General features: G+C 37.9%; 1 protein-coding gene across 2 annotated transcripts; it reads left to right on the top strand.

Moving 5' to 3' along the window:
- Positions 1-2462: 2462 nt before the first annotated feature.
- Nmt2 (N-myristoyltransferase 2) lies at positions 2463-27644 on the top strand. 2 transcript variants are annotated; one of them, XM_048809065.1, is made up of 11 exons: positions 2463-2660; positions 6923-7067; positions 10450-10568; positions 10663-10754; positions 10872-10988; positions 12711-12881; positions 14023-14131; positions 20423-20593; positions 23212-23379; positions 24535-24672; positions 24837-27644. In XM_048809065.1, exons 1-11 carry the CDS (start codon positions 2478-2480, stop codon positions 24855-24857), a joined length of 1434 nt encoding a protein of 477 aa, XP_048665022.1. In that variant the 5' UTR covers positions 2463-2477; the 3' UTR covers positions 24858-27644. The 2 variants fall into 2 exon arrangements, with proteins under 2 accessions (XP_048665022.1, XP_048665023.1); XM_048809066.1 differs by lacking the exon at positions 20423-20593.

The raw sequence follows: 27644 nt of genomic DNA on the forward strand, positions 1-27644 counted from the left end.
GGACTTTCTTGTATTTATAATATACTTTTGGAAAGCAGGGACATGGTATATAGCAGGCACATTTTATTCCAAATGGGTTGGAAAGCTAACTTTTTCTCAAAAATAATTAAAATAATAGAGGAAAAAAAGGCAAATAAGGATATTTACACTATTTGGAATAAGAGACATCTTTGTAAGCAAGATTTAAAAGCCATGAAGCCACAAGGGGAACATTTTTAATATTAGATTACATAAAAAATTTTTAAAACATACCATAAATAAGGCTTAAAACTAAAAAACAAATGAGTTAAATATTCGTGATCTAAATAACAGACCCAAACTAAGTGATGTGATCCAAGCATGAAGTCATATTACTCTCCTAGGACTGTGGTGGGGCTTAAACGAGATTAAGTGCCCAAAGTAGATACTTAATGTAGGTGCTACTGATACTTTAAAGAATGCCTACAAATCACTTTTAAAAGACAACTAATAAAAAGGGGATATAAACAAACAATTTTATGAAACAATGTAAATGGCCAATAAACATATAAGAAGATGTATGACCACACTCCTGACTAAATAAAAAACAAATTAAGTGTGCAGTGAGATCTGTGAGATGTTTTCTACCTCTAGTAAGTCCCCCCTTCACAGTGAGAGGAGTGACACTAGTGCAGGGCTGGCACAGGTGGATGGACGCCGTTTGATTTCCTGTTGCTAGGGTGTACTTTATTTGGTACACTATTTAGGGAAGAGTCTGAATTGTACAATAAAACCAAAATTGCTTTCACTTAGCCTTTCCACCTTCGGACATACCAGCTTGAATGCAGAAATATGTTAAGTACCTGAATATGAAAATATATATATATATATATATATATATATTTTTTTTTTTTGCAGCAGCCTTTTTAACCTAGGAATGGCTCAATAAAATGTGTCTATCTCCATAGTGGAGTGTGCCAGCTGCTGAAGAGAAATGAGGTAGCTCAGGGTGTCCTGGTGTGGAAAGAACTCCAAGATACTTGTAAAGTGGAAGAGGGAGAATGCACGTTTCAAAATTTTATGTTTGGGGCTATGATTGAAGCTCAGTGGTAGAGCACTCGCCTGCCATGTGTAAGGCACTGGGTTCAATCCTCAGCACCACATAAAAATAAAATAAAGGTATTGTGTTCACCTACAACTAAATTTTTTTTTTTTGTTTAAGATTAAATTTTTGCCCCAGTAGCTCAGGAGGTTGAAACAGGAGGATTGCGGTTTCAAAGTCAGCCTCAGCAATGGCGAGGAACTAAGCAACTCAGTGAGTCCCTGTCTCTAAAAATACAAAATAGTTCTGGGGATGTGGTTCAGTAGTTGAGTGCTCCTGGGTTCAAACCCTAGTATCCCCGCTGCAAAAAAAGATTAAATTTTTTAAAAAAAATTATTCATAGTGAGGGGCTGGGTTCGTGGCTCCGTGGTAGGGTGCTTGCCTAGCATGTATGAGGCACTGGGTTTGATCCTCAACACCACATAAAAAATAAATAAATAAAATTTAAAAGTTTAAAAAATTATAGTAAAAACAAGGAACATCCTTAGAGAAGTAAGACAATTTTTGAACCGCACATACCAGAAACAGTATTGATTGCCTTTGACTATTATAAGATGCCTAATACATATTACTAACATTTGAGTCTTATATGATGAATATATATGATAGTTAAATAAAAATTCAGAAAGAAATAAGCAGGGACAGATAAAGCAGATTGATTTACAATAATAGATCAGAACTAAGTTTTCAACTTTCCCTACATGGGGTGGGCAATGATGTAATAATGATTGCTGATGCTAAATTTTAATTTATGTTCCAGGTTTTTGGTGGCTGAGTAAGAAGTCCAAATAAATAGAAAATTTAAATCTCCTTGTGTCTTTTTTTCTTTTTGCTCTTTTAGAAGACAACACATAAGATGACAAGGGTTCTTATTGGAAGTGTTTCACCAGTTAATGTTTTTGTCAGTTGAGTTTTTTATTGTTACCCCTCCTAGTAAAAATCTTTATCAGGAAAAATATAATCATCTAAAGAAAAAGTTTCTTTCATTTCTGTTGCTGTAAGATGAGTAGTTTGGTGGGCTAGGGTTATAGTTCTAGGTCTATCATGTGCAAGGTCTGGGATTTGATTCCTAGCACTGAAGGAGGGGGAAAAAAAGATTGGTGTTTTGTTGTCCCCAAGAGATGTTTATAATGGAATTTTTCACATGTATCTCTCCCTTAAAAGACTGAGTAAGAAGTAGATTAATAGTGCAGTGATAACCATGAAAGCTATTTGATTTTAGTTATAAATGTGGTTTATATCTGCAGCTTTCCTGCTTTAGGTGACTTCTAAGCACCTAAAGGATGATATCATGGACTAATATTTTTCTGCATTGACATCTTAATCTGACTACCTTTCATATCCCACTTACACCCTAACAGTTATTTTCTAGTGTGTTTTTCTAAGTGATTAATTTTATGCAACTTAATTTTATATAATGACTTCTTTCTTTGGTTTGTTTTACCCTTCTGGCGTTTCTTACAGAAGTCCTGCAGGGGATTTGGGAGCCAAAAAGAAAAAGAAGAAACAGAAGAGGAAAAAAGAGAAGCCTAATTCTGGAGGCACCAAGTCCGACTCTGCATCTGATTCCCAGGAGATTAAAATTCAGCCGCCTTCAAAAGTGAGAGCCTGTTTTCTTCTCACCTCTGTGGTTCCTCATGCAGATGAGAGTGGGTTTGTGCAGTGTAGCACCCTGCTGGACCAGATGCTCTGTAGTTAGCGTTTTGCTGTGACTGTTTGAATGGCATAGTAGCTGGGAGGTATTTACAGCCTCCCTAAAACTGACTCTGACACCCACCTAAGAGGTACTTCTGTGCTTTTGTGTGTGTGTGTGTGTGTGTGTGTGTGTGTGTGTGTGTACCTTCCCTTTCTCAGTGCATTAGTATTTAGATTGTAGTTGTAGAAGAAAGTCTCAGTGTGAGCTTGCAAGGTTTTTTGAAATTACACTTAATAATTTGATTATTTTAGTTCAGAAGATATTTACATTTTAATTTTTCTGGGTGTCTGTCTAATTACCTGCCTAGCACAACACCATCTGGCATCAGATTTCAGCGGGAACAGCCATGGGTAAGTCTTATGTTGACTTTGAATCAGAACAGTGTCAGTGACCATTTCTCATTCTGTTGTCAAGGGCGGGGAATATCTCCTCACATTCTCCCTGAAGAAACACCCATTTTAGACTAAACCAGAAGTTGTCCAGCTGGGCCCCCTGTTGGTAGACTGCTGGCACAGCAGAGGGTTGGTAGTGCAGTATAGGTGTATGGTGGTGCAAATGGTGGCCACCCTGTCTGTGGAGCCAGCCCGCCTCAGGCTGGCTAAGAACACAGCCCGTGTATGGAGGGCTCCCAGGAAGCCCAGAGCCCTCTTGATACAGAACATCCAGATCCTAAAGGAACAGAATTAGAAGTATAATGAAATCAAGATGATTTTGATGGTTGTAGCTCCAAATAAGTTTTCCTAGGTGGTGTGTGCTGTCATGGCAATGTCCTAAGACCTTGAGCTTGGCCCTGGCTCCATCACACCTTAAGACTATTTCCTTATCTGTAAATGTGTTTCCTTCTCCCCAACTCACAGGCTGTCATGAGGTTAAAATGAGGTATTTTTTTTTTTTTAAGAGTTTGTATTACAAAGCACTGCATATGTAGCAGGTATTACTATTATGCAGGTTTTTTGTGTTTAATTTTTTTCTTATACAGAGCTTACATTCTGTCACGTAATGAATCTTGTGGGTAGTTTGTTGTTGTTTTTGTTGTTGTTATTATTACCTGCTTTACACAAAACCAGGAATCACTGAGAAGGAAAATTACTTGCCCCAGTTTTGCCCTGACTGACTTTGTGGGGAGAGAAGAAAGTGGAGTCTTCCTCCCTAGCTTTTCAACTTGCTTCTCAGGTAATAAATACTCTGTCCACTAGCCATAAGTTCCCAGGTAACTCATCGGAGAATACCACAATGAGCTTGCAAAATGTTTCTCCCATTTTTAAATGTTGCTTTGTCAGATAAATGCAGCGTCACTTACCTGCAGTTGTGGCATCTCCTTTTGCTTCTACCATCCCATCAGCTTCCACCCATCCCTCCACCCTAGTGAATCTGAGCCCTTCGCTCACCTTGATCACTGATGCAAAACTGGAGCCAAACATGGCAGGAGGAACTGTAAGCATTGTCTAGTAGAGAGTTTCTATTCATTTTTAAATAGGAGCAAGTCAGCAGTGTTGTAATGTGGGTTTTCCTCTGTTGTATTTTTTTCAAAAACTGGAGCTTTTCCCCCTTCAGCTCATGCCAGCTCTAGATAACACTGTAATTTACAATGGACTACATTTGGGGAATATTCTCTCTCTTTCTTTATTCCCTCCCTCCCTTCCTCCCTCTCTTCATTCTTCCTTCCTTCCTTCCTTCCTTCCTTCCTTCTGTGGTGGGGATTGAACTAGGGCCTTGTGCATGCCAAGCAGGTGCTCTATGCTAGAGCTATATCTCCAGCCCCTTCTTATAGCCATTTTAGTGGTGGAGGACTTGGACATTTTCCCCAAGACATTAAATTTAGCAAATAATAGGTAAAGATATCATTGATGCTTAGTATTCCATATGGAGCAAATGTAGAAGAGGAATACTCGCCTTTTACGTAAGAGTTTAATAGTGGGCACTAATATGGAACTAATATATATTCTCATCTTTCTTCCCAGGTTGTGCTTTTATGGAAGGTGAATGGGTAGGGTTAGAATTTGTCATAGGGCTGGAAGTATAGCTTAGTGGTAAAGCACTTGCTTAGCATGTGCTAGGCCCTGGAAAGAAAACAAAAAAAGGAATTTATCATAGCTGAGTTGTCCTTATTGATTTGTCACCATGGATTTGAAACTTGTGCTTACTTAAATCTACTTTCAGAGAGCATTTAAATAGGTCTGGGGTGCAGCTCTGTGGTAGAATACTTGCCTAGTATGGGTTTGATTCCCATTACCACAAAGAAAAAACAAAAGAGAAAGCATTTTAATAGTGATCATCAAGATGTTAATATTTTACAAACGGTCATTTCATTTAATGGGTTCTAGTTAACCTGATGATGCTAACTAGGTAGCACATAGATCACTGTGAGACCTTCCCCATAGAGTTGGGATTATCATTGGCTTCTTTTGAACAAAGGTGCCAATTCATGTTTGCTGCAAAATAATTTGCTTTTTGATGCATTAATTAGTGTTAGAAGACTTGACTCCTGGGAAAGAAAAATTATCAAGACAAATTCAGTGTAGACCTTGTCAATATATTTTTGTAAGCCTGGTCTCTACTTTGCCTTTTAAGCTAAATTTAAATGCATGTTCAAACATTGTTAGTCAAAATGTGCTGTGATCTCAATTCCCATTGAAGTCATAGTCTCTTAATAGATTGTGTTGTTGGGGTTCAAATGGATGTAAATTTTGTTTACCTAGAAATCAATTACTTATAATGTTGGAAAATCAAAAGAGACTCAAGCAAAAAGAATAATGCCAAAATACAATAAATTAGAACAGGAAAAATACTTTGGTAAATTTCTATGTGTCATTAAGATGGCCCTTATGATTTAGATGTCAATCAATATGTAAGATGAACAGCTTACAAAAATCATGGCGATCCTGGGTTATGTCATTAGACTTCTGAGTGGAGGTGCTAAACCCGCCTCCAGTTAGACTTTAGGACTTTGTTTTCTGGATCATTTTAGTATCAAGAACCCTAAGGAACCAGTGAATAAAGCAGCCACAGGATAGTCTCTGTGTAATGAAACCTGTTTTGTGCTGTGTCAAATGGATAAGCTTCCCAGGTTAAAATGATTTGCTCCAGACCACAGATTTCAAAGTTGAGCAGAAGTCCAAAGGTACTGTTTATAAACCCCTGAGGGTCAATCTCATTTTTTCTTTGTGTCCATACAACAAAACCAAAGGCTCTGTAATTTCTTCTAACTACTTCAAAATTGCAGTGAAAAATATTCCTTGAGTGCTATCAGGATTCTGAAACTTTTCAGTTTGCTTATTGAGAAAAAGTCCCTGATTTCCACATTTAGTCCTATACATTGCCCTCTCATTAACACATCATTTGAGGAATTACAAAAAGAGCTGGAGAGTCCCCAGGAGATGACAGGAATACTGCCTTTGAGAAGGGAACTTTAGAATTTAAAGGTATTGTACATTTTACAGACTGAGAATATGTTTTACTAAAAAGGAGGCTAGTTTTAAACACTTGAGTTGTGGGGGCGGGGTGGGACAGGTGGTAAGTGCTGAGGACTGGAGTTGCTTTTGGAGCTATTGGCCTTCTGTCACCAGGCTTGTCTCTAGAGGACTAGGAGAGGGGCTACGTGTGGTCCAGGAGGAAGGGACGTGATGAAGGGTTCCTTTCTTAATCATCTCCTTCCCAGCTTAGCACCAATTTCAGATTTCTTTTTCTTCCTTTTTTTTTTTTTTTAATTTAATGATCTTGTCTGCCTAGTTTCTGTTCTGGAAGTTGTTTCCTCCGTCCCCCCATTGCTACTGCAGAGCATTAAACCTGACAGTGGCTTGTGGCTGCCTGGCTGCTGTATGACAGTAATGCATGCACTGCATGTCACCCCTTTTGGTTTCTCCTCCCAGAGGAGCAGTGGTGGGACCATTGCAGTTGGGTGGGAATATGAAACAAAGGATGCTTCCATTTACTTTAGATTTCCCAAACTGCCAGAGCCCCATTCGAACTACAGAACTATTGTTACCTGTAACAAAATACATTGCTTATATCCTGATCCTGGAGCCGCAGCCTCCAGCAGACTTCGAGGAGGTTGGGCAGTGTTTAGGGATGGCAGTCTCTAAGGCAGATAAACATGCGTCTGCCCCAGGTTTAAGAGCAGCGGCAGCTTCCTCATACTTTGTGTCTCTGTGTCTTTGCTGTTCTAGAATCCCACCATCCCCATGCAGAAGCTACAGGACATCCAGAGAGCAATGGAGCTACTCTCCGCATGCCAGGGCCCTGCCAGGAACATTGACGAGGCTGCAAAACGCAGATACCAGTTTTGGGATACGCAGCCAGTACCTAAACTAAGTAAGCTCTTCCAATGCCCACCCTTCCCCCCAAAACAAGGGTTGATTAATAGTAATCAAAAATATGAAATAGATTTTACTTCATTTATATCATTTGCTCCATACCATAGATTCAAAGTTTACATAGAAGTAATATTTGTCTTTTTAAAATATAAATTTTAGGTAGTGACATTGGTTTTTAATTACAATGATTTTATTTGACTTGTATCCCTATTACAATATCCGATTTCCCTGCACTTGAAATATGATACCAAATTATATATAATATTATATATATAAAATGGTGTGTGATTCTCCTGTCACCTTTATTCTTCTCAGTTATGGAGTTGTTTTTTGTAAATATAAACTTAGCATTTTCACTCCTTGCTTATTTTGTAAGATGCAAAAGGTTTTCCCTATAACATCTTATTAAAATGTATAGTTTTATACCACTTAATGATAGGATTCTGAACACTCACCAGGGGCATTACTACTAATTCAGTAGCATCCTAGTGTCACATGGGAATTAGAGCATGTAATGAATGTGAAGATCTCATACTTTGGTATACTAAGAAACTACCATGGGGCCTCATCGCCTGATGCTTCCCTGTTCTATTAGATTTCGATTAGACTTTTACCAGTTAAGTAATCATAAACAAAATTTAATTGTTCCTCTTTCCCTTTATGGAAAAAAGATGATGTTTATAAATGCCATAAATATGTTAAAAAATACACAATGTAAATTTCCTACTTTGTACTATGTATATGAAAGTAATTGTCATATAACTATTTCTGCACTGTGAGTTCAGGTTCTAAATTGATATCATATAAAGAATTGCCAGCCAGAACGCTAAATAGCTCAGCTATGTACAAAATAGTCCGTTTTCTCAAATATAAATCAAGAAGCAATTCTTTCCTATGCATTCAAATATTAGTTTTCAAAATTTTGAAAGCTGCCACTCCTCTCCCACCCACTCTTACCCAACAGGTTAAAAGGCCACAACCTTCTGAGTGGTAAAGAAAGAAGGGCTGGGATATGGCTCAGTGACAGAGCACTTGCCTGGCATGCATGAGGTCTTGGGTTCAACCTTCAGCACTGCAAAAACAGAAGAGAAAAATACAGGCATGGTGGCACATGCCTATAATCCCAGCTACTTGGGAAGCTAAGATGGGAGGATTACAAATTTGAAGCCAGCCTGAGCAAGTTAGTAAGACTCTGTCTCAAAATGAAAAACTGAAAGGGTTGTGGAGATAGCTCAGTGGTAGAACACCCACAGGCTCTATCCCTGGTACAAAAATTAAGAAGAATAAGAAGAAGGAAATGATCTTTGCTTGCCCTTTTTCTTTCATATTCTAGAAATGTGTTTATTAATGGAGGGAGATTCTTTAAAATGAATTTACAGGATTCTTAATTGCATTCAGTTGAATGAACCTTGGCTAAGGGGTCTAGGTCTACTGGCTTGAAAGTACTGGGTTAAGCTGAATGCTACTCACCAAGCCACCCTCCCATCCTAAAGAGAAGAAAGCCACTTATAGCCAGCCACCTAACCCCAGGCCACCTTTTTTTGGGAAGATAATCCAGGGGCTCATCTTATTGTTACCATCTGGAGGTGCTGGGTTCATTGTCTCTGTTCAGCAAAGAACTGAAGAACAGGTCACAGAGGTAGTAAGCAAGCAGCAGGTTTATTGCAAAAGTGACAGAGATAGTGACAAAAGTGACAGAGCTGGGAATCCAGTAGGGGGGTTTTGGCTTATTTTTTTTATGGTCTCTGGAATTTCCTCCTTCCTTATTTCCTCCGCTGTCCAAGCTCTCCTCACTATTATTCATTTGTGCCCTGTCTGTCCACGTGTCTGTTTTGTTTTTCTCTTGTGTCCATGAACACTTTCATCAGCCAGGAAGTTGACCTCATCAGAAGACCCTCTCCATGCTCCTTTGTTCTGACCCTGCCCCCGACCTCCTCACTTGCCATCCTGCCCTGACTGTCTAAACCCTTCTATATTTCCTTCACTATTTTGCCCCTTGGCCAAATCCTTGCATAGTTCTTCAGTTCCTAGGACTCTTTGTGCTCACCTTAGTTCAGAGGCCATAAGGTGAAGGAAGCCAGGTTGTGGGAGGACATTTGGAAGTCAGACTCTTGTGCCTGAGGTTGGGAAGGATATTTGGAAGGCAGATTCTGCCTCTCCATTTCTGCCCATCCAGAGGAGCTGACCCCAGCTGTTTGGAGCTGTTTGCATGGGATGGTTGTAGAGACAGCACGAGAGCCAATCACCAAGCAGTTGTCAGGGACTCTGTATGGGAGGGACTGGGAATTTGGTCCCCTGGGCTGACTTGAGGAAGCCTCTGGAGATGAGGTGGCAAAGTGGAGATAAAACAAGAATAACCAGGTTAAGGATTAGGCAAGGGAGGGGAGCTGGTATAAACCCTGTGATTTCTACCTACAGAAAGATTCTGTGGTGGGAAGAACCAGGCCCTGAGGTTCTTTCATTCAGCAGTTGTTAGTTGAATGTTATTAAGTGTCAGGCAGAGTATGGAGCACATGCTCCAGAACTAGTGGTGCGAAGGCAAAACAAATGGTGGCCAGGCAGGGTGAGGAACGCACTTTAGACAGGAAAAGGCTTTAGTCAGGGAGAGATGCCATGGGAAAATGATGCATAAACATCTGTCTGACAAAGTCCCAGGCCCATCTGCATGATGACCAAGGCAGGGCCTTAGTAGAGGAAAAGCACCAGGAAGGCCCTGAGCTGGGGCAAACCTGAGAGAAATCAGTATGGCCAGAGCACTGGGAGCAAGGGGCAGAGAGGGGTGAAGTGGAGCAAAGAGGCAGCATGAGAAAGAGCCTGCATTTTATTCCAGCTGCAAGGGATGTTCTGCAGAGGATGAATTGGAGGGAGGATTATGGAAATCACTAGAGACTGATGGTGTGGAGTACATGGCTAGTAGAACAGCTGGAGAGAAATCACCAGTCTTTGAATTAGGTTTTGCTGTTGGGAGGGGTCACAGGTCACTCTCACATACCCCTTCCCCAGTTTATGGAACTTCATTGTATAAGAGGAGAACAGCTCTAAGGCTGTCGTATCAAACCTGATACGTTGCTTACAGTGGTGCTGTGTAGTGAGTCTACAACCTAAGTATGAGGCTTCGAAATCACTATCATTTCATAAGGTCATCTTTGTCATTGGGTGACAAAGGATTCCTCCTTTGATTTAACTGGTGAGGTGAGAGTTATTCCACACCACCAGTTGACTTTCCTGCTTTAGTCCAGAGGAAGTTGAAATAATAGCATATTTTAGACTGTATTAAACTCAGCATCCCAAATCTGATTTTGTTTATGTCGCTGACCATGTGAGGTTGTCGGAATGCTTTGGTAATTTTCTCCTTTTTTTCTTCTTGTCTTTCTCTCCAGATGAAGTCATAACATCTCATGGTGCAATTGAGCCAGATAAGGACAATGTACGTCAAGAACCGTATTCTTTGCCACAGGGTTTTATGTGGGACACTTTAGACTTGAGTAATGCCGAAGTGGTGAGTAAAACTCTTTAGTTCCACATGTGCATTCACAAATTGCTTCTGCGTTGGTCCTGAGCACCATAGATAGGAAGCTTATTATATCTTTTAGCTCAAGGAGTTATACACCTTATTAAATGAGAATTATGTAGAAGATGACGACAACATGTTTCGCTTCGACTATTCACCTGAATTCCTGTTGTGGTATGTCTTGCTATCAGGGTGTCATGGATTGGACTGTTAGATTGGGAGGTCTCATGTCTGTTCCTGTGTTTTTGGACACTAACTGGTGCCTGTTTTCCTTGTCTTCTCTGACTTCAGGGCTCTGCGTCCCCCAGGCTGGCTCTTGCAGTGGCACTGCGGGGTCAGAGTGTCTTCAAATAAAAAACTTGTAGGTTTCATAAGTGCTATCCCGGCAAACATCCGCATTTATGACAGGTACATTTAAAGCTGTTCATGTCACCTTTTGTTTTTCTTTCCCAAGAATTGCAATGAGAGTAGACTTTTAAAAATTACTCATTGGGGGCTGAGGTTGTGGCTCAGCGGTAGTACACTTGTCTGGCATATGTGAGGCACTGGGTTTGATCCTTAGCACCACATAAAAATAAATGAATAAATAAATAAAGGTATCATGTCCATCTACAACTAAAAAAATATTTTAAAAAAATTACTCATTGTGAGTTGTCAATAGTGGAGGAAGTTGTGTGTGTGTGAGGACAGGGACTGTATGGGAATTCTCCACTCAATTTTGCTGTGAACCTAAAAACTCTTAAAGTTAAGTTCATTAATTATTAACAAAAAAAGAAAGATTAGACTGTGAACCAAAAGGAGAAAGAGGATGGGCTTGGGTTGTGGCTCAGTGGTAGATTGCTTGCGTCGCACATGTGAGGCACTGGGTTTGATCCTCAGCACCACATAAAAATAAATAAACAAAATAAAGGTATTGTGTCCATATATAACTAAAAATATTTAAGGAAAAAGAAAGGAGGAGACAAGACTCTGTCCACCCCTCTATCTGCCCCTTTTTCCTTCCTCCCTTCCCTTCTTTTCCTTTCCCTTTTCTTATTTTTCCTTTTCTCTATCAATCTCATACATGTACCCATTGTTATGTACCTGTTTACACACATGTACACATGTATGTATGTTTCAGAATGAATAAAGCCATAAACTGACATCCAAGATTTATTTTTAAAAAAAATCAAAAGTTTTAGGGGAGATAAAACCTTTCCCAGCCTGGCGCAGTGGCATACACATGTAATCCCAGTGGCCTAGGAGGCTGAGGCAGGAGAATCTTGAGTTCAAAGTCAGCCTCAGCAACTGCGAGGTGCTATGCAACTCAGTGAGACCCTATCTCTAAATAAAATACAAAATGGGGCTGGGGATGTGTCTCAGTGGTCGAGTGACCCCCAAGTCTAATCTCGGTACCAAAAGAAACAGAAAACAGAAACACACAACCTTTTCCTCCATAGGATAAGCCTCTGTCCCTTTGCTCTTGTTATCTAACCTAGAAAGTTGAAGATCCAACTATAAAAATCAAAGACCTAATGTGTAAAAGGTCTATTTACCATTCAGTGTATTAGGTTAGTTTATTTACTGATAAAAAGGAATATTGTGATCTCAAGGAATATTGTGTGCCAAACAAGAGGCTTACATATCTGGAAGCAGAGCTGGGATCAGGATTGAAGCTCTAGAAGGTTTACTGCAGCGTGGAAATGCACTGGCTCTGGACTGCTGAAGCCCTTCTCAGGGATCCTGGGGATTTGTATCATGCTTCAAAGTAACATCTTATCAGATTCTGTACCAGGGTGACTCAATTATTGTCATAATTGCATACGTTGTAGGAAAAACAGATAAACTTTGAGGCATATCTGAACCATTTTCTAAAATGAAAACTTATAAAAGACTAAAATGTTAAAATTTATTTGGAACAAAGGGATTGAGCTTCCCTGACCTAGAGTTATAATCATTTTGGCAGGGATATAAGGCAAATAGTGTTTTGATCTGAATTTTTGAAACTAGAACTAAATGAAGCAATATTTTTCTTAAGTATTGTGTTAAAGGATGTCTTCCACATTCTTTGAAATTTTATGAGCATTTTCTTGTATTGTAAAATGTGTTCATCTTGTGTTGGCTCTAATTTTCAACATCTTTCTTTCTTAGTGTGAAGAAAATGGTAGAAATCAACTTTCTTTGTGTTCATAAGAAATTGAGATCAAAACGGGTTGCCCCAGTGTTAATTCGAGAAATAACTAGAAGAGTGAACCTGGAAGGAATCTTTCAGGCTGTATATACTGCAGGAGTTGTTCTTCCTAAGCCGGTGGCCACGTGCAGGTAATGGTAGCACTGTATCCCTACCCCAGGTCTTCTCTTTACCAAGCCTGTTGAGCATCATCACCATTTTGGTAGAAGTGTTACTCTCCTCAGGTGAGGGATTTTGCTCACTGGGGTTTGTGTAGTTTGTTGGTAGCAGAGATGGAGACCATTCATCTCAGTATATCATACAGCCACTTGGCGATTTTTAAAAAAAGACTTTAACATTTCCCTGCCGTTGATACAGGATCTATATTTCTTTTTCTGTTACATCCAAAAGACTAGTGCTGTCTTTGTATGGAGAAACCCAGGGCATTGTGATCTAACAGTGTCCACTGTTGTGCTTTCTCTCCACACCTAAATTCAGTTTTCTTCCGTGCTTTGCAGCACTACTGAACCATTCCAAAAGTCTGATAAGCATCAGTTGAAAAGTCCAAGATGTACTTGTTTTCTAAGAATAAAAAGAAGCTTATGCTGTTTTTATGACTTTATTAGTTCTAATCAAGCTTTTAAGAACTGCTCCAGCGAGAAGACAGTCAACAACCTGTGCCTAAAACATAAGAGTTATCACCTTCAACTAGGAAAAAATTTTAAGTAAACTTACTATAAAAGATAAAACTGAAAAATTACTATAACCTATTAAATTATTGCATTCAAAGATAAACAGGATAAAAGACTTCACGTGTATTTTAATACAAATCCTTTATCCCAGTACCTAAATTGGAATCATTTAAGAAATTTAGACTGGTTTCTCAAAAAAGTTGTTTTCTTTGGAATGTATCCAACTAAAAAGCTACTTATTTAGAAGAAATAGTTTCATGTTTTTAAACCTGTTAGTTTGCCTTTGATAAAATCAGTGGTGGCCATTAAACATTTGCAAACCAGGGTGCAATTAATATTTTTCTTGAGGTTTTAAGATTCTTCTTTAGTGAAAGAAATAAAAGGTAACAAACTTCAAAGGAACAAAAAGAGGAATGCAAGACATTTTAAAGATGAAAAAATGACTAAGAAAATTACTGCAGACAAAGAGGGCCAGCCTCGGCACTATGCCAGGCACAGCATAAGTATTTAGTAAATGCTTATGGAGCAGCCAGGCTGAGGCAGAGTAAAAACCTATAGAGTTAGAAATCAATTAGATTGTAAAACCTTTATTGTATTCCAGATACTGGCATCGATCCCTAAACCCCAGAAAATTGGTAGAAGTGAAATTTTCTCACTTGAGTAGAAATATGACATTACAGAGAACAATGAAGCTTTACAGACTTCCGGATGTAAGTAAGAATGATTTGCAGTTTTTGAAGCTGTAACAATTGAACCTTTTAAAAGGAAAGAAGTATTGCAGCAGTCTCAAAATGGACCTGTGTCTGTGAAAGGGAATATATAGCTAAAAAGACTGCGTAGAATTCAGGAACTAGGAAAATAGGGGAGTTCATTTGGAAATACCAGTTTATTTGTTTGATTTTTTTTCTTTCTTCCTTTCTTTTAAAGATTTTTTTAAGATCTTCAGTTTGTAGTGGGGTGAGATTGAATGAAGTCAAGTTAAGTTTTGGCATTTGGGTATTTATGGTCTGTTAAGTAAGGGGGAAGAAAAGTTCAAGTTGCCACTGATTTCTTGATACCATAGAGTGGAGGAGTCAAGTTTAGAGAAGAGGCCAAGGGAGAGGGAATAATGTTTCATTACATTATCTTCTTTTTTTAAAAGAACAAATTCCCAATATGAAAAGTTGTCTCTCTTAATAGGAAAAGTTAAGCATATTTAAAGTTAAGTAAGGTACATTTAAATGTGCCTTTGCTTTATTGGGGACTCAGATGGTGTGTTATTTATTACTTACTCTGTAAAAGATTGTCACAGACAGAGCAGCTTAAGACAGCACATTTATTCTTTTTTTCTTTAATTTTTTTTAATTGTAGTCGGACACAATACCTTTATTTTTATGTGGTGCTGAGGCTCGAACCCAGCGCCTCGCACATGCTAGGCGAGCACTCTACTGCTGAGCTACAACCTCAACCCCAGCACATTTATTCTTGCATGGGTTTTGCAGGTCAGGGATCCAGGTACCACTTAGCTATGTCCCATTCTTTGGGTTCTTATGAAGCTGTCATCAAGGTGTTAGCCAGAACTGGGGTTTCCTCTGAAACTTGACTGAGGAAGGACCTGCTTTCAGGCGTCCATGGTTGTTGGCAGGATTGACTTCTTTGCTGGCTGGTTGACTGGGCCTCAGCTCCTTCTTTGTAGGCTGTCAGAGGCCATCTTCAGTTCTTGGTCACTTGATCTTCTCTATAGGGCAGTGCACAGCATGGAAGCTTATTGACCAAAGCCAGTGAAAGCCAGAGAGTCTGTAGAGGGAATCTGCCAGCTAGATGGATTTAGAACTTTATATAACCAGTTCATGAACGCTGCCATTTCTATTGATGAAAAGCAAATCACAAATTCCACAGCTGTTGGTTAGAAACAAGTTCCAAGTCCCATTTCTATTGTACAGAAGCAAACCTTAGTCCTTGCCTGCACACAGCAGGAGCAGATCACACAACATGTGAACTCCAGAAGGTGTGAAAACTGTGTGCCCTCTTAGAATGTATACACCGCAGATGGGATCTTTTGTTTGAATTTTGCTCTGTATGAATTGAAATAAAAACTTTAAGCATGCCTTTTTTTTTTTTCACTAGGAGCTAATTTCTACTTTGGTCTCCCCAAATTTCACTCTGTTGAAGCTAAAGCAGTCTAGCTTCTGTGTAGGGAAAAGATCCACTTACATACAGGCTGCATAAATGGATTTAATAATAAGGAGTTTTGTTATTTGCCATTGGTTTATTCAGAATGATTAGAATTTAAGATGCTAAAAGTATTTCTGGCTTTTATATTTCGGTACAGATATCAGTCTTTTCATATATAACAAAGTTTTGGTTGGTTGGTGATAAATCACAAGTCAGGCCTTGGTTGTGAAACTAGGCTTTGGCATCTCCCTTCAGTTAGCTTGTGCAGCAGCCATGTGGTTGTAGAGACTGCCTTTTCCCCCCATTAAATTGAAATTAATAGTATGCTCTGACATATATTTTTCAGTTTGTTTTCACAACTTTTTGAAGTTAGTTCTTCTTTTCTCCTTATCCAGATGAAAAAACAGACTTATAAAGGTTGACACTCATGCAAGGGCACATCACCAGTAAGTGGATGGTTTGAGATACAAGCCCAGACATTAGTGTTTCTTCTGTTAGACCCTGTTGCTTATGCTGTCACCTTTCACATGCCCCTGTTAGGGGCAACAAGCACCAGCCAGGGTCATCATGGGCCACACTGTATAGTCATTACAATGCAGGTTAGCACAGAGAAGGATAGTTGCCACAGTCCAGACAGTTCTCATTGGTATGTTCCAGTCTCCTTTCCCCCTTCTAAGACATGGAAAAAGAAGAGTGGGTAAAGTGGGTAAAAGAGGTGAAAGTACAGATGTTGAAAAATTGAGCGGGGCGCACACCTGTAATCCCAGTGACTCAGGTGGCTGAGGCAGGAGGATTGCAAGTTCGAGGCCAGCTTGGACAACTTAGGAAGACCCTGCCTTAAAATTTTAAAGAATAAAAATAATAAGGACTTGAGATGTAATTCAGTGGGAGAGCACCCCTGGGTTCAATTCCTGGTATCAAAAAAGAAAAAAACTGGAAGGTGCCAATAACAGAGGCACTCTGCCTCTTCTGGTAAAAGATGGACAGTGCAGCATATGTGAGATCTTTTTTGTCTCCAGAAACCGGATTAATGAGACCACTGCTAGCAATCTAGTCAATTAAGAACAATTTTGTACCATTTAGCATAAGAAGAGCCTTACTGAAAGCAATTCTTGCTTTATAGGGAAAGTGTCATTTTCTGATCTCTCATATTGTTTCTGCTTATAGCACTTGCTTTATATCTTTCCTGGACTTCTGAATAGTGCAGTTGACATTTATTGGGCCAGCATTGTGCTGGGCAATTCAACTTCTATAATCTTATTTATTATTCATAACAGTCATAGGAGATCAGGTCATTATCCCCACATCATGGGAGAGGAAGTTGCAACACAAGATTGATGGGATCAAAATCTGCTAGGCAGATGCATGACTCTCCAAGTACCCACATCAGTAGCTTCCGTTCTCTAGCATACTGGGTTTCCCCATGAAACCCATCTTTCCGTATCTCCCTACCCTTCAGGGTTCTTTTTTTTTTAATTTGGAGTTGAATATTTCTAAATTAGATAGTGTGTGAGCGCGTGTGTGTGTGTGTGTGTGTGTGTGTGTGACTTTGAAGATAAAGGTCAATATGAAGTAGAAAAAAAGCAGGAGTCAGGTTAATCTACCAGGGGTCTAATTTTGTGCGAGAAGAAGGATATACTTGCTAAGACATGTCCTAAAATATGTGTTCTGTGTTTAGTAGCATTAGATGGATTTTTAGTGTTGAACATCCTGGTTGCTCCTTTTTTAAATCATATAACCATAATCATTGTTTGCATCTGCCCTGGAATGTTGGCTCTTAAGCCACTCAGTTTGACAAATGGAAGCATTATTGTTTTCTAACAGAGCTCAGGGCTTTATTTCCTTATGTATTTGTAAGCAGATTTTACACAGATTTCAATATATGTACAGTCCAGTGAGTACTGGATATTAATTGAACCCTGGAAGGTACATCTGACTCAGATACAGGATTTTCATTTGACACATCAGATTTTCTGTTACTGGAAACATCTCTTCACTTTTCATTGACCTCTTAGGAAACATGGCCCCTTTACTTTCTTTCACTATACAAAAACTTAATGTTTTATCAAAGCTTGAGTCTTCCCACTTCTTCCTGAAGATAATAGCTAGAGTTGGTTTATTTCACATTTTAAAAATATTTTGTTCTTCCATTGTTTGTTTGTTTGTTTGTTTGTTTATTTAGCCATTGCTGGTTGGCACAGTTGAATCGTTTTCCCCTATTTTCTAGTCCCACCCCCTTTTTATGGCTGGTATGCTCTGTTCTGTTTTGCCTTAATGTGTCTGTAAATATTTCTTTGAAATGCTTGTAAATTGCCAAAGTTATGATGCTTTATTTGCCCAAACACTGTTTCACTAAGTCTTTAAATTTTACTACCCTCTGAGACCAAAGGATAGCAGTGTAGTCCAAGGACCCTTCAATGTCATAATGATGATTAGACTTAGGATTTGAATCCATGAAATCAACACTGTTTATATAATAACACTTAAACATAATTTGCATATTTACTTTCATCCTCTTAAAAATGTACTAAAAAGTGTTCCAGACGCTACATGGAATATTCCTTATGTCAAGTTTTTTGTTTTTAAATGTTCTCAGTTTAATTTCTAATTGGGTCAGTGTAGGTATATATCACCCACATAATCAAAGCTTTTCAATAATTACTAGTACCAAGAGGTCCTGAGACTGAAATGTTTGAGAACTGCTATTTAAGAATGGCCACTGGACTAAAGGTGTGTTGCTTTAGTGATTTCACAGTGTGAATATTGAGTCAGTGAGAAATGTGTGCCAAAGAATATTTTGCTTCAGAAAGAAGTTGGCAAATTTCTCCCTTCTGAATGTTCTCTATTAATAGATGTCATATACCCTGTTGCTTTCATTAATTAATCTAATTGCTTGATATTATTTGTTACTGTACCAGTAACAAAAGAAAAAGAATGGCTATTTAATCAAGCAAAGAAAGTGTGTGTCATAACAGAAAATGATTTTGACCATGGTTTACATATCTATGTAAATAGATATGTGCTTTTGGTCTTTTAACTAGTATTTAGAAATACATGTTTATTTTTAAAATTTCAGTTGGGACCTGGATATTTCTGACTCATCAGCTTTCAGAGCAACAAAAACCAAAACATATGAATTGTCCATTAAATGTTAAGGATTCCAATTCTCTAAATTTAGATTATTAAATGTCATTTTAGCTGCAGTACTGTGTAGATTACATAAATCATCATTGAAGGGCCCCAGAGTAAATATGCAGCTGAGAACTTTTGGATCTGTAAATATAAGCATGGATCTCCTATTCTTCTCTCTTCATGCTGATTAATAATTAATTAGCACTCTGTCACTGAAACCTTGAAACCTCAGCACAACTAGTAACAATATATCAGTGGTACCTTCAAGATAAAAACCTATTTTACCCCATGAGATTCTACCTGGGTACCTGCAGGAATCATAATGATCTATTCTATAGGAAACTTTTATTTTAAAAGTATTTACAGGGCTGGGGGTATAGCTCAGTGGTAGAGTGCTGTGTAAAGCCCTGGGTTCAGTCCCCAGTACCACAGAAAGAAAAAAAAAAATATATATATATGTAAACCATTGAGGGCAGAAAGGTGGACAAGCAGTATTTTTGTTACTTGTTTCCTAAAATTTAACCAATATTTCTCCAAGCAAGGGAAATCAAATTATTGGGGGAAAAGTAGGCTATTTTTTACTTTGTAATTTTTTTTTTTTTTTTTGTTGTTGTTGTTGGGCTTTCTCAGGACTAGTCTTGAGTGCCTGGGTGTCTGTGGATAGTTCTAGAGAACCAGAGTGATGACGGGAGTTTTTGAGAACCAAAGTTGAACAAAATCAAATGGGGATCTGTCCTGACCTGTAGGCTTTTTATTCCTATGGCTTCATTTTAAAATTATAAAGCTCTGCAGTGGTGTTAAAATGCCTACTCTGTTACCTTTTAATAAAACGATATGTCCTGAAATCCAGGCCCAGTATTTGATAGTCCTGCACCTTTAGAAAATACTTGGCTATTGAGCTGGAATATAGCTCCGTGGTAGATTACTTGCCTAGCATGTGTGAGGCCCTGGGTTTGATCCCCAGTAGGGTTGGCAGGGTGGAGACAGAAAGCAAATACCTAGATATTGTATTAAAATTCTTGCCTTCCCATCATTAATAAATATGATGATCATTATTATCCAAAGTACAGGTATGAAGATGTGAATGGTGTGAACATACTTGTATACAACTAGAGATATATGGAATAAGAATCGTAATGCATTCCGCTGTCATATATAAATTAAAAAAAAATTCTTGCCTTCCCATCCTGACCAATATGATTTACTCTTATATTGTTTTCGTTTCAGGAAACAAAATCACAACATCTTTTTTATGAACTGTTGAATAAGACAAGTTTCTCAACTGTGTTTTCAAAATGTTAGATTTGGTGATTTTTAAAGCAGAAACCCCAGAAGTCAGGCAATTGTTGTGCCCTGTCATACAGACTGTGAAAATTCTTGGTATTAGTTTATCAGTCAATTCATAGCATTCCTTTTGATTTTTTTGGGTCATGAGCAGTACTGACCAAAGACTTGCCACATAGAAAGAAGAACATTTCCTAGCATGTATTTTAACCCAGTGCTTCTCAAACTTTAACATGTATACAAATCACCAGGGAATCTTATTCAATTGCAGCTTCTAATACATTGGGTCTGGGATGGGGCCAAGATTCTGCTGTTCTAACAAGCTCCTGTGTGATGTGGATTCTGTGGGTCTGCAGACAAAGGGCATAAAGTAATTTTACTCCTCTTACATTTAAACTTCTGGGATTTGTCTTATTTTTCCCTCCAACAAGGTTACCAAGACTTCAGGTTTGAGACCCATGGAACCAAAAGATATTAAAGCAGTGCGAGAATTAATCAACACTTACCTGAAGCAGTTCCATTTAGCCCCAGTGATGGATGAAGAGGAAGTAGCCCACTGGTTCCTTCCCCAGGAACACATTATCGACACGTTTGTAGTGGAGGTAAACATAAGGTGATAAGGTAGTACTAAGAAGTATGCACCACATATGATAAAGTTTGTTTTTCCATAAAGAGCACAGAGTACCAGTCTCTTCTTTCTTCCTCCAAGACTCAGTACTTCTGGATTAGATTTCTGCTCATCTTGATGGAATTGCATTTTCTTCTTAAGTTTCCATTTCTGGATTAGAGTGTACTTTTACTACATATTAATGCTTTTCTGTTATCTGTGTGATTAATTGCTTTTCTCCTTTTTCAAAGGTTATTTTGGTTGACCTCAATCAGATGGCTGCATCCTAAGGCTTAATTCTTTCGGTTTTGGAATAACTGAAATGCCTTTGGTTGAGATGCCATGGATTCAGCCATTTAATCCTTGTTTAAGAAAGGAAGGAAGGAAAAGTAACAGTCCAGATTTTCCAAATTCTTGTTGAGATGAATCACTTGGAAGCTCTTTTGGTAGAAATGGATTGAGTTGCTTTTAATCTTGTAAATACTTGGAGTGGAGAGGGCCAGTTAGAAGTGACTCCAGGGGTTAGTTTACATTAGTTGTATACATAAGTGTTTACTTAGTGCAGTCACATATTGCCTGAGTATGGGATCACAGGCCCAATGTATTAGTCAACATTTTGTCACTGTGACAAAATATCTGAGAAAATCAACTAACCTGAGGAGAATTTTATTTTGGCTCATGATTTCAGAGGTTTCAGGTCATGGTCTGTTGGCTCCATTGTTTTGGGCCTGTGGTAAGGCAGAACATTGCGTTGGAGGGACATGGTGGTTGGAAAGAGAGAGAGAGCAAGGGGTTGGGGATAAGATATGCCCTTCTAGGGCCTGCCCCTAGTGATTTCTTCCTCCTAAAACTTCTTCCACCTCCCAATAATGCCTTTATATAATGAATCCCTTAATGGGTTAATTCACTGATGATGTTAGAATCCTCATGATGCAATCACTTTCTCAAAGCCTCACCTCTGAACATGGCTGCTTTGGAAACCAAGCATTTAATACATGAGCCTTTGCGGGGACATTCCAGATCCAACCCATAACACTCAGTTAAGGCTGTAATGAAGGGGAGCCATGGTAGATATGACTCAAAGGACATTTTTGAAGAACAACTGAGCAGTCTGTTTCTAAATTTTTATTTCCAAAGCAACATAAGAGTTGCCATCTTTGCTTTAAAAAAAAAATGTCATCTTTATGCACCTATGTGAGTTTCTCAGGGCAGCTCATCTCAAACTTTCTTGTTTCAGGACTCCTTTACTCTGAAGAATTATTGAGGACCTCAAAGAGCTTTTATTTTATGGATTACATCTATAGATATTTATTTATTCAAAATTGAGACATTTGATATTATTCCACATAACAATTTAATAATAATCAGTTCATTACATGCTATCTAAAGACCATATTTTGTATGAAAAACTATTTTCCCAAACCACAAAATTAGTGAAAGATGGTACCATTTGCATTTTTGCAAATCTTGTTAATGTCTGACTTAATAGAAGACAACTGGGAACCTATTATCTGCTTTTGCTTTCAGTCTATTGTGATATGTTAAGTATGTGAAGAAAATATTTCACATGAAGATACTACTATTAGCAAGCTTTTTATCCTCTATTGCATTAGAATCCATTGGTCTGTCTTGTCCTTGTTTTTTTTTTTTTGTGCTGAGGTTTGAACCCTGGGCCTCTCACATGTTAAGCAGGTGCTCTGCCATTAAGCTGTCTTGTCCTTTGAATGAATCTTTTATCCGTATATGAGTTTTTAACATTTTACATGGCTATTTGGAAAAAAAACTGATTCACTGAATTTTTTTATAACTTTATTTTGTTTATTTAATTTGTTTACGTGGTGCTAAGAATCGAACCCAGTGCCTCACACGCTAGGCAAGCACTCTACCACTGAGCCACAACCCCAGCCCCTGATTCACTGAAGTTACATTTCATCTTGTGGTATCAAAAACTCACATGTGTGGATATCACAACCTTTGTTATCAGAAAAGGTTATAATGTAACTCATGGTGAAGGATACAAGTTTTTCCCAAAATTTAACTTACACCTGAAAGCTCACATTTTATCATTGGCAATATATCCTGCCATTTTGTTTTTCTGGAACTGACAGGTTCTTATCATTCATTTTCAAAAAAATATGCCATATACCAAGTCTGAACAACCATAATCTTGCCAGTTTTACTTTCAAGTAGTGTTCCATGAAAAAAGTGGCTAGCTCAGCTCCCAAGTTGTTCTCCTGGAGGCAGCCTATGTGTTTCAGAGTGGAGATGGCAGCCTTCTAATACCTAGAGCTTTCATTTCTGCAAATGAAATCTTTCATTACTACTTCATAATGTAGAACATTGACTCTTCGGTCAGCCTGAGGGAAACTTTCCTGGTAGGACCTTTTGCTTTCTAAGAACTTTATGCAAATCACTGACTAGCACTTCTGCTATGGTTCCAACTGCCTGCTCTTCTTGGCCACCACCCAGCATAATATAAGGGGCTCAAAATAGGCTGCCAAGAAAGAATTCTCACTTGTTGCTTTTTGTCTGGACAGAAAATTATGGTGAAAGAGTTAGCTGCATGCAGTTTTTTCAAGGAGACACTTACCTGGTATCACCATTGTCCTTTAGAGCTCCAGTGGGAAACTGACTGACTTCCTGAGCTTCTACACGCTTCCGTCCACAGTCATGCACCACCCTGCTCATAAGAGCCTCAAAGCTGCCTACTCCTTCTATAACATTCACACAGAGACACCCCTGCTGGACCTCATGAACGATGCACTCATTATAGCTAAATTGGTGAGTGACTCAGTCATTTTTGTTCAATTTAGTTCTTCAAGAGTATATGCCAAAATATATAAAACGTCTCATGGTGTTTTCTTCCATCCAGATGTAACTCATGCTATGCCCTCCCCAACCCCATACACACTATTGACAATGGAAGAATTTTGCTGTATTTCTTTTAAAACATTAGTGGCTGTTTTCATCATTTATTTTATTTCAATTTAACAAAAACGAAATATTGTATAAGTTAGAAAACTTAACCCTTATACAGGAAGACACAAAATTCATAAGGGATATAAGATGCAGCCTATGAATGTTAATTAACTTGAAAATACATATCTTTTTATTATTTTTCTATTTTCCCAGAAAAATTATTCTCAGGTAATTTTTAAATAGATATCTTTCTTTTAAAAATAAATTTGAATCAGCTGACATACATTTTGATGATACATATTGAATATGGGAAAATAACTGCTCATGAGAAATTGGAAACAGTACTTGAAAAACGTCTTCCTTGATTTCTCTGGCGTTAGATCATTGAAAATATTGTATAAATTTGCTACTTTTGGTCTCTAAATCAACATTATCCCGATTGCTCATTTTCAGCAACTTTCCCTCAGTGGTCAATAAGTTAAAGTAGAAATTAAAATTTAGGTATTCCTTCTATATTACATTTTGCATAGTATTACTATCTAACACTTTTAAGAAATTTATTTTTTACCATTAAAATATTAAACTTACTTTCCAGTATCAGTCCAAGACAAACATGCTATTTAAAGTCTTTACAACTCTTAGCAATAGCTTCACTTACGTCAGGCCTTAGGCCAGTAATTAATAATTCTGGAAATGGAACCATCTAGACAACTGCTCCCTTCTGAATCAGGAACATGGTATTTTCTGAAATCTTAATAGGTTATTTTTATGTCAGTGACAGCCATCAGAGCACATTTTTTTTTTTTTAATTCAGCATTTTGAAAGATCTTGTTGACTCACTGTTAGCTTTTTAAGACAATTTTGTATGGTCTTCCTAACCTATACTATACATTGCAGACATTAAGCCCTATTGTAAATGCATATCCAAGCTATTAGTAGAGGAATTAAATGTTATATCAATAATTTCTATAGATAGTCCTTTGATGTTTTAATTTTAAATCCTTCTTTCTTTGGCAGAAAGGATTTGATGTATTCAATGCACTAGATTTGATGGAAAATAAGACCTTCTTGGAAAAACTCAAGTTTGGTATAGGAGATGGTAGTTTGCAGTATTACTTGTACAACTGGAGGTGTCCAGGAACAGATTCTGAAAAGGTAAGTTATGTTGACAAAGTCTTTGTAAACAAAGTAAGTCTAACTAGACAATTCCATCCTTGCTTCCCTTTGGATTATTCTAAATAGCTTTTAAAATCACAGATCTTTTGTATTATGTTATCAATTAATTTATTTGTTCTTATTATTTCATTTCTTTCCTCCAGGTTGGACTTGTACTACAGTAGATAGCTGTGTTGACTTCTAGAAGTCTGGCATCCTCATTTGTTCATATCCTATTTAATGATTCCTGGAACCGCCATTCCAAAGAAGAATAAAAGCACAACCTAAGTGAAATTGAAGTAGTTGGTAACAATCAGCAAAGATGAAAAAACACCCCATGTGTGACCAGTTGTACACATTCCTAGTTAGAATGTTAAAATGCGTCTTTTCTTTTTTTGCTGTTTATCCACTTGTGGGAGGGATGAAAGGGTACAAAGAGCACATTTCTCTGGTTTTCAGATTTTTGGCTTTCTTGGTGAAGTGAGGGTACTTTTCCACTCTCTAGAAAGGGAACTGTTTTTCTATGAACTAAAGAGAAGTCACAGCCTCATGTAAGAAAATCTCTGCTATTGTGTGGAGATAAGCTGCTGCATTTCTATTTATTAAGTGGTGGTGTATTTGTCTGTATAATAGAACAAAGGACCCATTTGGAAAATTTTTATGTGTATCACCTTACATGACATCACTGGGAACATTTATGGAATGACAAATATGGAGCAAAATGAAAATGTACTGATTACTAGTACATTATTACTCCATAGGCAAAGTTGCCAAATCAGTAAACACAGAGATTTGTACTTTGATCTTCAGTAGGTCAATAGATGGTTTCAAAAGCAAAGTTTGAGGCAAACATTAAGTGTGCTCCCTGAAGAGCATACACCTGTGAATGACCAGACTTTTCCACTGCTGCACCATCTCCAGTTTCTTCTCAGCAACATCAAGGATACATGAGGGAAAGAAAATAAAAACTCTAAGGTCAAAACTAATGCCGGGTTGCTTTATTAGTGCTATAAGGCATTGATAGTTTGAATGTTTTTATTACTTATGCAAAATTGCACATATTCCTTTATGCTGACTTTTAATTTATCATGAACTGTCATGCTAATGGAAATGTCTTATTTGTAAATAAGTATTCATAATTTTGTTACCAATGGTGTTTTTACCTAGAATTTGAAAAACAAGAGTTTCACAGTGTACATGTATGTGTATATATCACCAGTAATCCAAGGGATAAATAAGATGCTAAACAAGGCTGCAGACTGGCCTTTACTCAAGTACCACAAAGTAGACACTTCTTCCTGCCTTTACCGTACCAGTGCCTCGGCTGCTCAGTCCAGAAAAAGATAAATTATGTTAGACAGCATAATGGCATTCCCTTCATGTTTTAAGTAATCCAATAAAACCAGTCATTATCTTAAAACCAGACAGGGACCATCAAGTATGGCCCCTGGACTTAATCTGGCCCATCATCTGTTTTTGTACAACACAGGAACTAAGAATGCTTTTTATCTTTTTTGATTGGGGGGAGATAGTCAAAACAGTGACATTTTGTGACATGAAAATTATATGAAATTTAAATTCAGCATTCATAAAGTTTCCTTGGAACACAGCCACCCTTTTGTTTGTGTCTCACCTGTGGCCACTTCATGCTACAAAGGCAAGTTGGGTACTTGTGCCAGACTGTATGGCCTCCAAAGCCTAAAATGTCTGTTAACTGTCCCTTTTTAGAAGGTCTGTGGATCTTCATTTACTAAGGAGTTGAAAACACAGGTGTGGCACCCAAGACTGCCACTAGAGGGGACACTTGGGCCCCACAGTAGTGCCTAACTGGTACAAACAATGTTCTTAAAAGACACAGGAAGACTTATCATTTCACAGGGTTCAAACTTAGCTGCATTCCATTCTTAACAGAAGGAGAAAAGCATCAAGAAACAAAACTGGACCAATTCACTAGAACACTCCTTGGGAACACCAGCATTAAATAAGAATTTACACACTCTGGAGTCAAGGCTTATTTACATATTCCAGTTATAGAATTCATGTTATTTACTTGATTCTTAAATACAATCAATATCACTGTCCTATTTATAATTCAAGCAGATTACCAGTGAGCATTTTGGAGAATCAGTACAACTTAAATGCAATATAGTATTTAGAAATTTTTTAAAAATTGTCCTGTAATGAAAATGCTGTATCTTTTCTTTTTAATTTGTGCCAAGATGGCACTAAGTAAAATCTAAATTAACAGATGGCATAATCTACTGAGTCATCCAGATTTTAGGCTGAAACTTTGGCAAAACCATTATCTTCCCCTAAACTACAAAAATAACTTTTCCAAATATATATTATAGACACTTAACACAGAACACTATGCTCACAAAATCTTGCCTGAGAACTCATGCTCAATTTTTTAAAAAATTTACTTCTTGCCACGTCTCACCTAATTGCCATCACAGTTTTCTGTTTGGTTATGTGTGTGCATGCTCATGCACAAACACACTAAGGATTAAATTTGGGGGTCTACCACTGAGCTATGCCCCTACAACTCCCGTCATACTTTTTATACATGTTAATTTCCAAGTAAGTTAACAATACACAGGAAAATGAATCCTAATTAAAATACTTTATCTGGCTTACTTCTATCCCATTGGGCTTTCATCCCAAGCAGATGTTTATGCCTGCCTACAAGGAAAGCCAAACTGACATGAAGTAAAAAAATATATTCCTTCTAAAGACAAAGTATTCCAAGGCATTTGGTATTTTTCTTTGAAACTCAATGCTCCCAATCTAGTTTCATTGACCGTACTTATTAGAACCATGTCTACTGTGGCACATTTTCCAAGTTTGATGGGAAAATGTTAGGTGTTGTAGGCTACAGATGTTCTTGCTAACAAGCATTGTACCAGCCTTTAAAACAGTGAATTTATACAAGCATGGACATTAGTTTCAATAAACTTTTGTTTTCATATTCA

The sequence above is a fragment of the Marmota marmota genome, unplaced genomic scaffold (genome assembly GCF_001458135.2).
Source record: "Marmota marmota marmota unplaced genomic scaffold, marMar, whole genome shotgun sequence".
Classification (NCBI taxonomy): Eukaryota; Metazoa; Chordata; class Mammalia; order Rodentia; family Sciuridae; genus Marmota; species Marmota marmota.

Bases quoted from the DNA above. Each gene is read 5' to 3' on its own strand.
- Nmt2 (XM_048809065.1), top strand. From the start codon at position 2,478: ATGACTTCTTTCTTTGGTTTGTTTTACCCTTCTGGCGTTTCTTACAGA. The intron at 10,569-10,662 runs GTGAGTAAAACT...TATATCTTTTAG, and splicing joins ACTTGAGTAATGCCGAAGTG to CTCAAGGAGTTATACACCTT. The intron at 14,132-20,422 runs GTAAGTAAGAAT...CCCTCCAACAAG, and splicing joins AGCTTTACAGACTTCCGGAT to GTTACCAAGACTTCAGGTTT.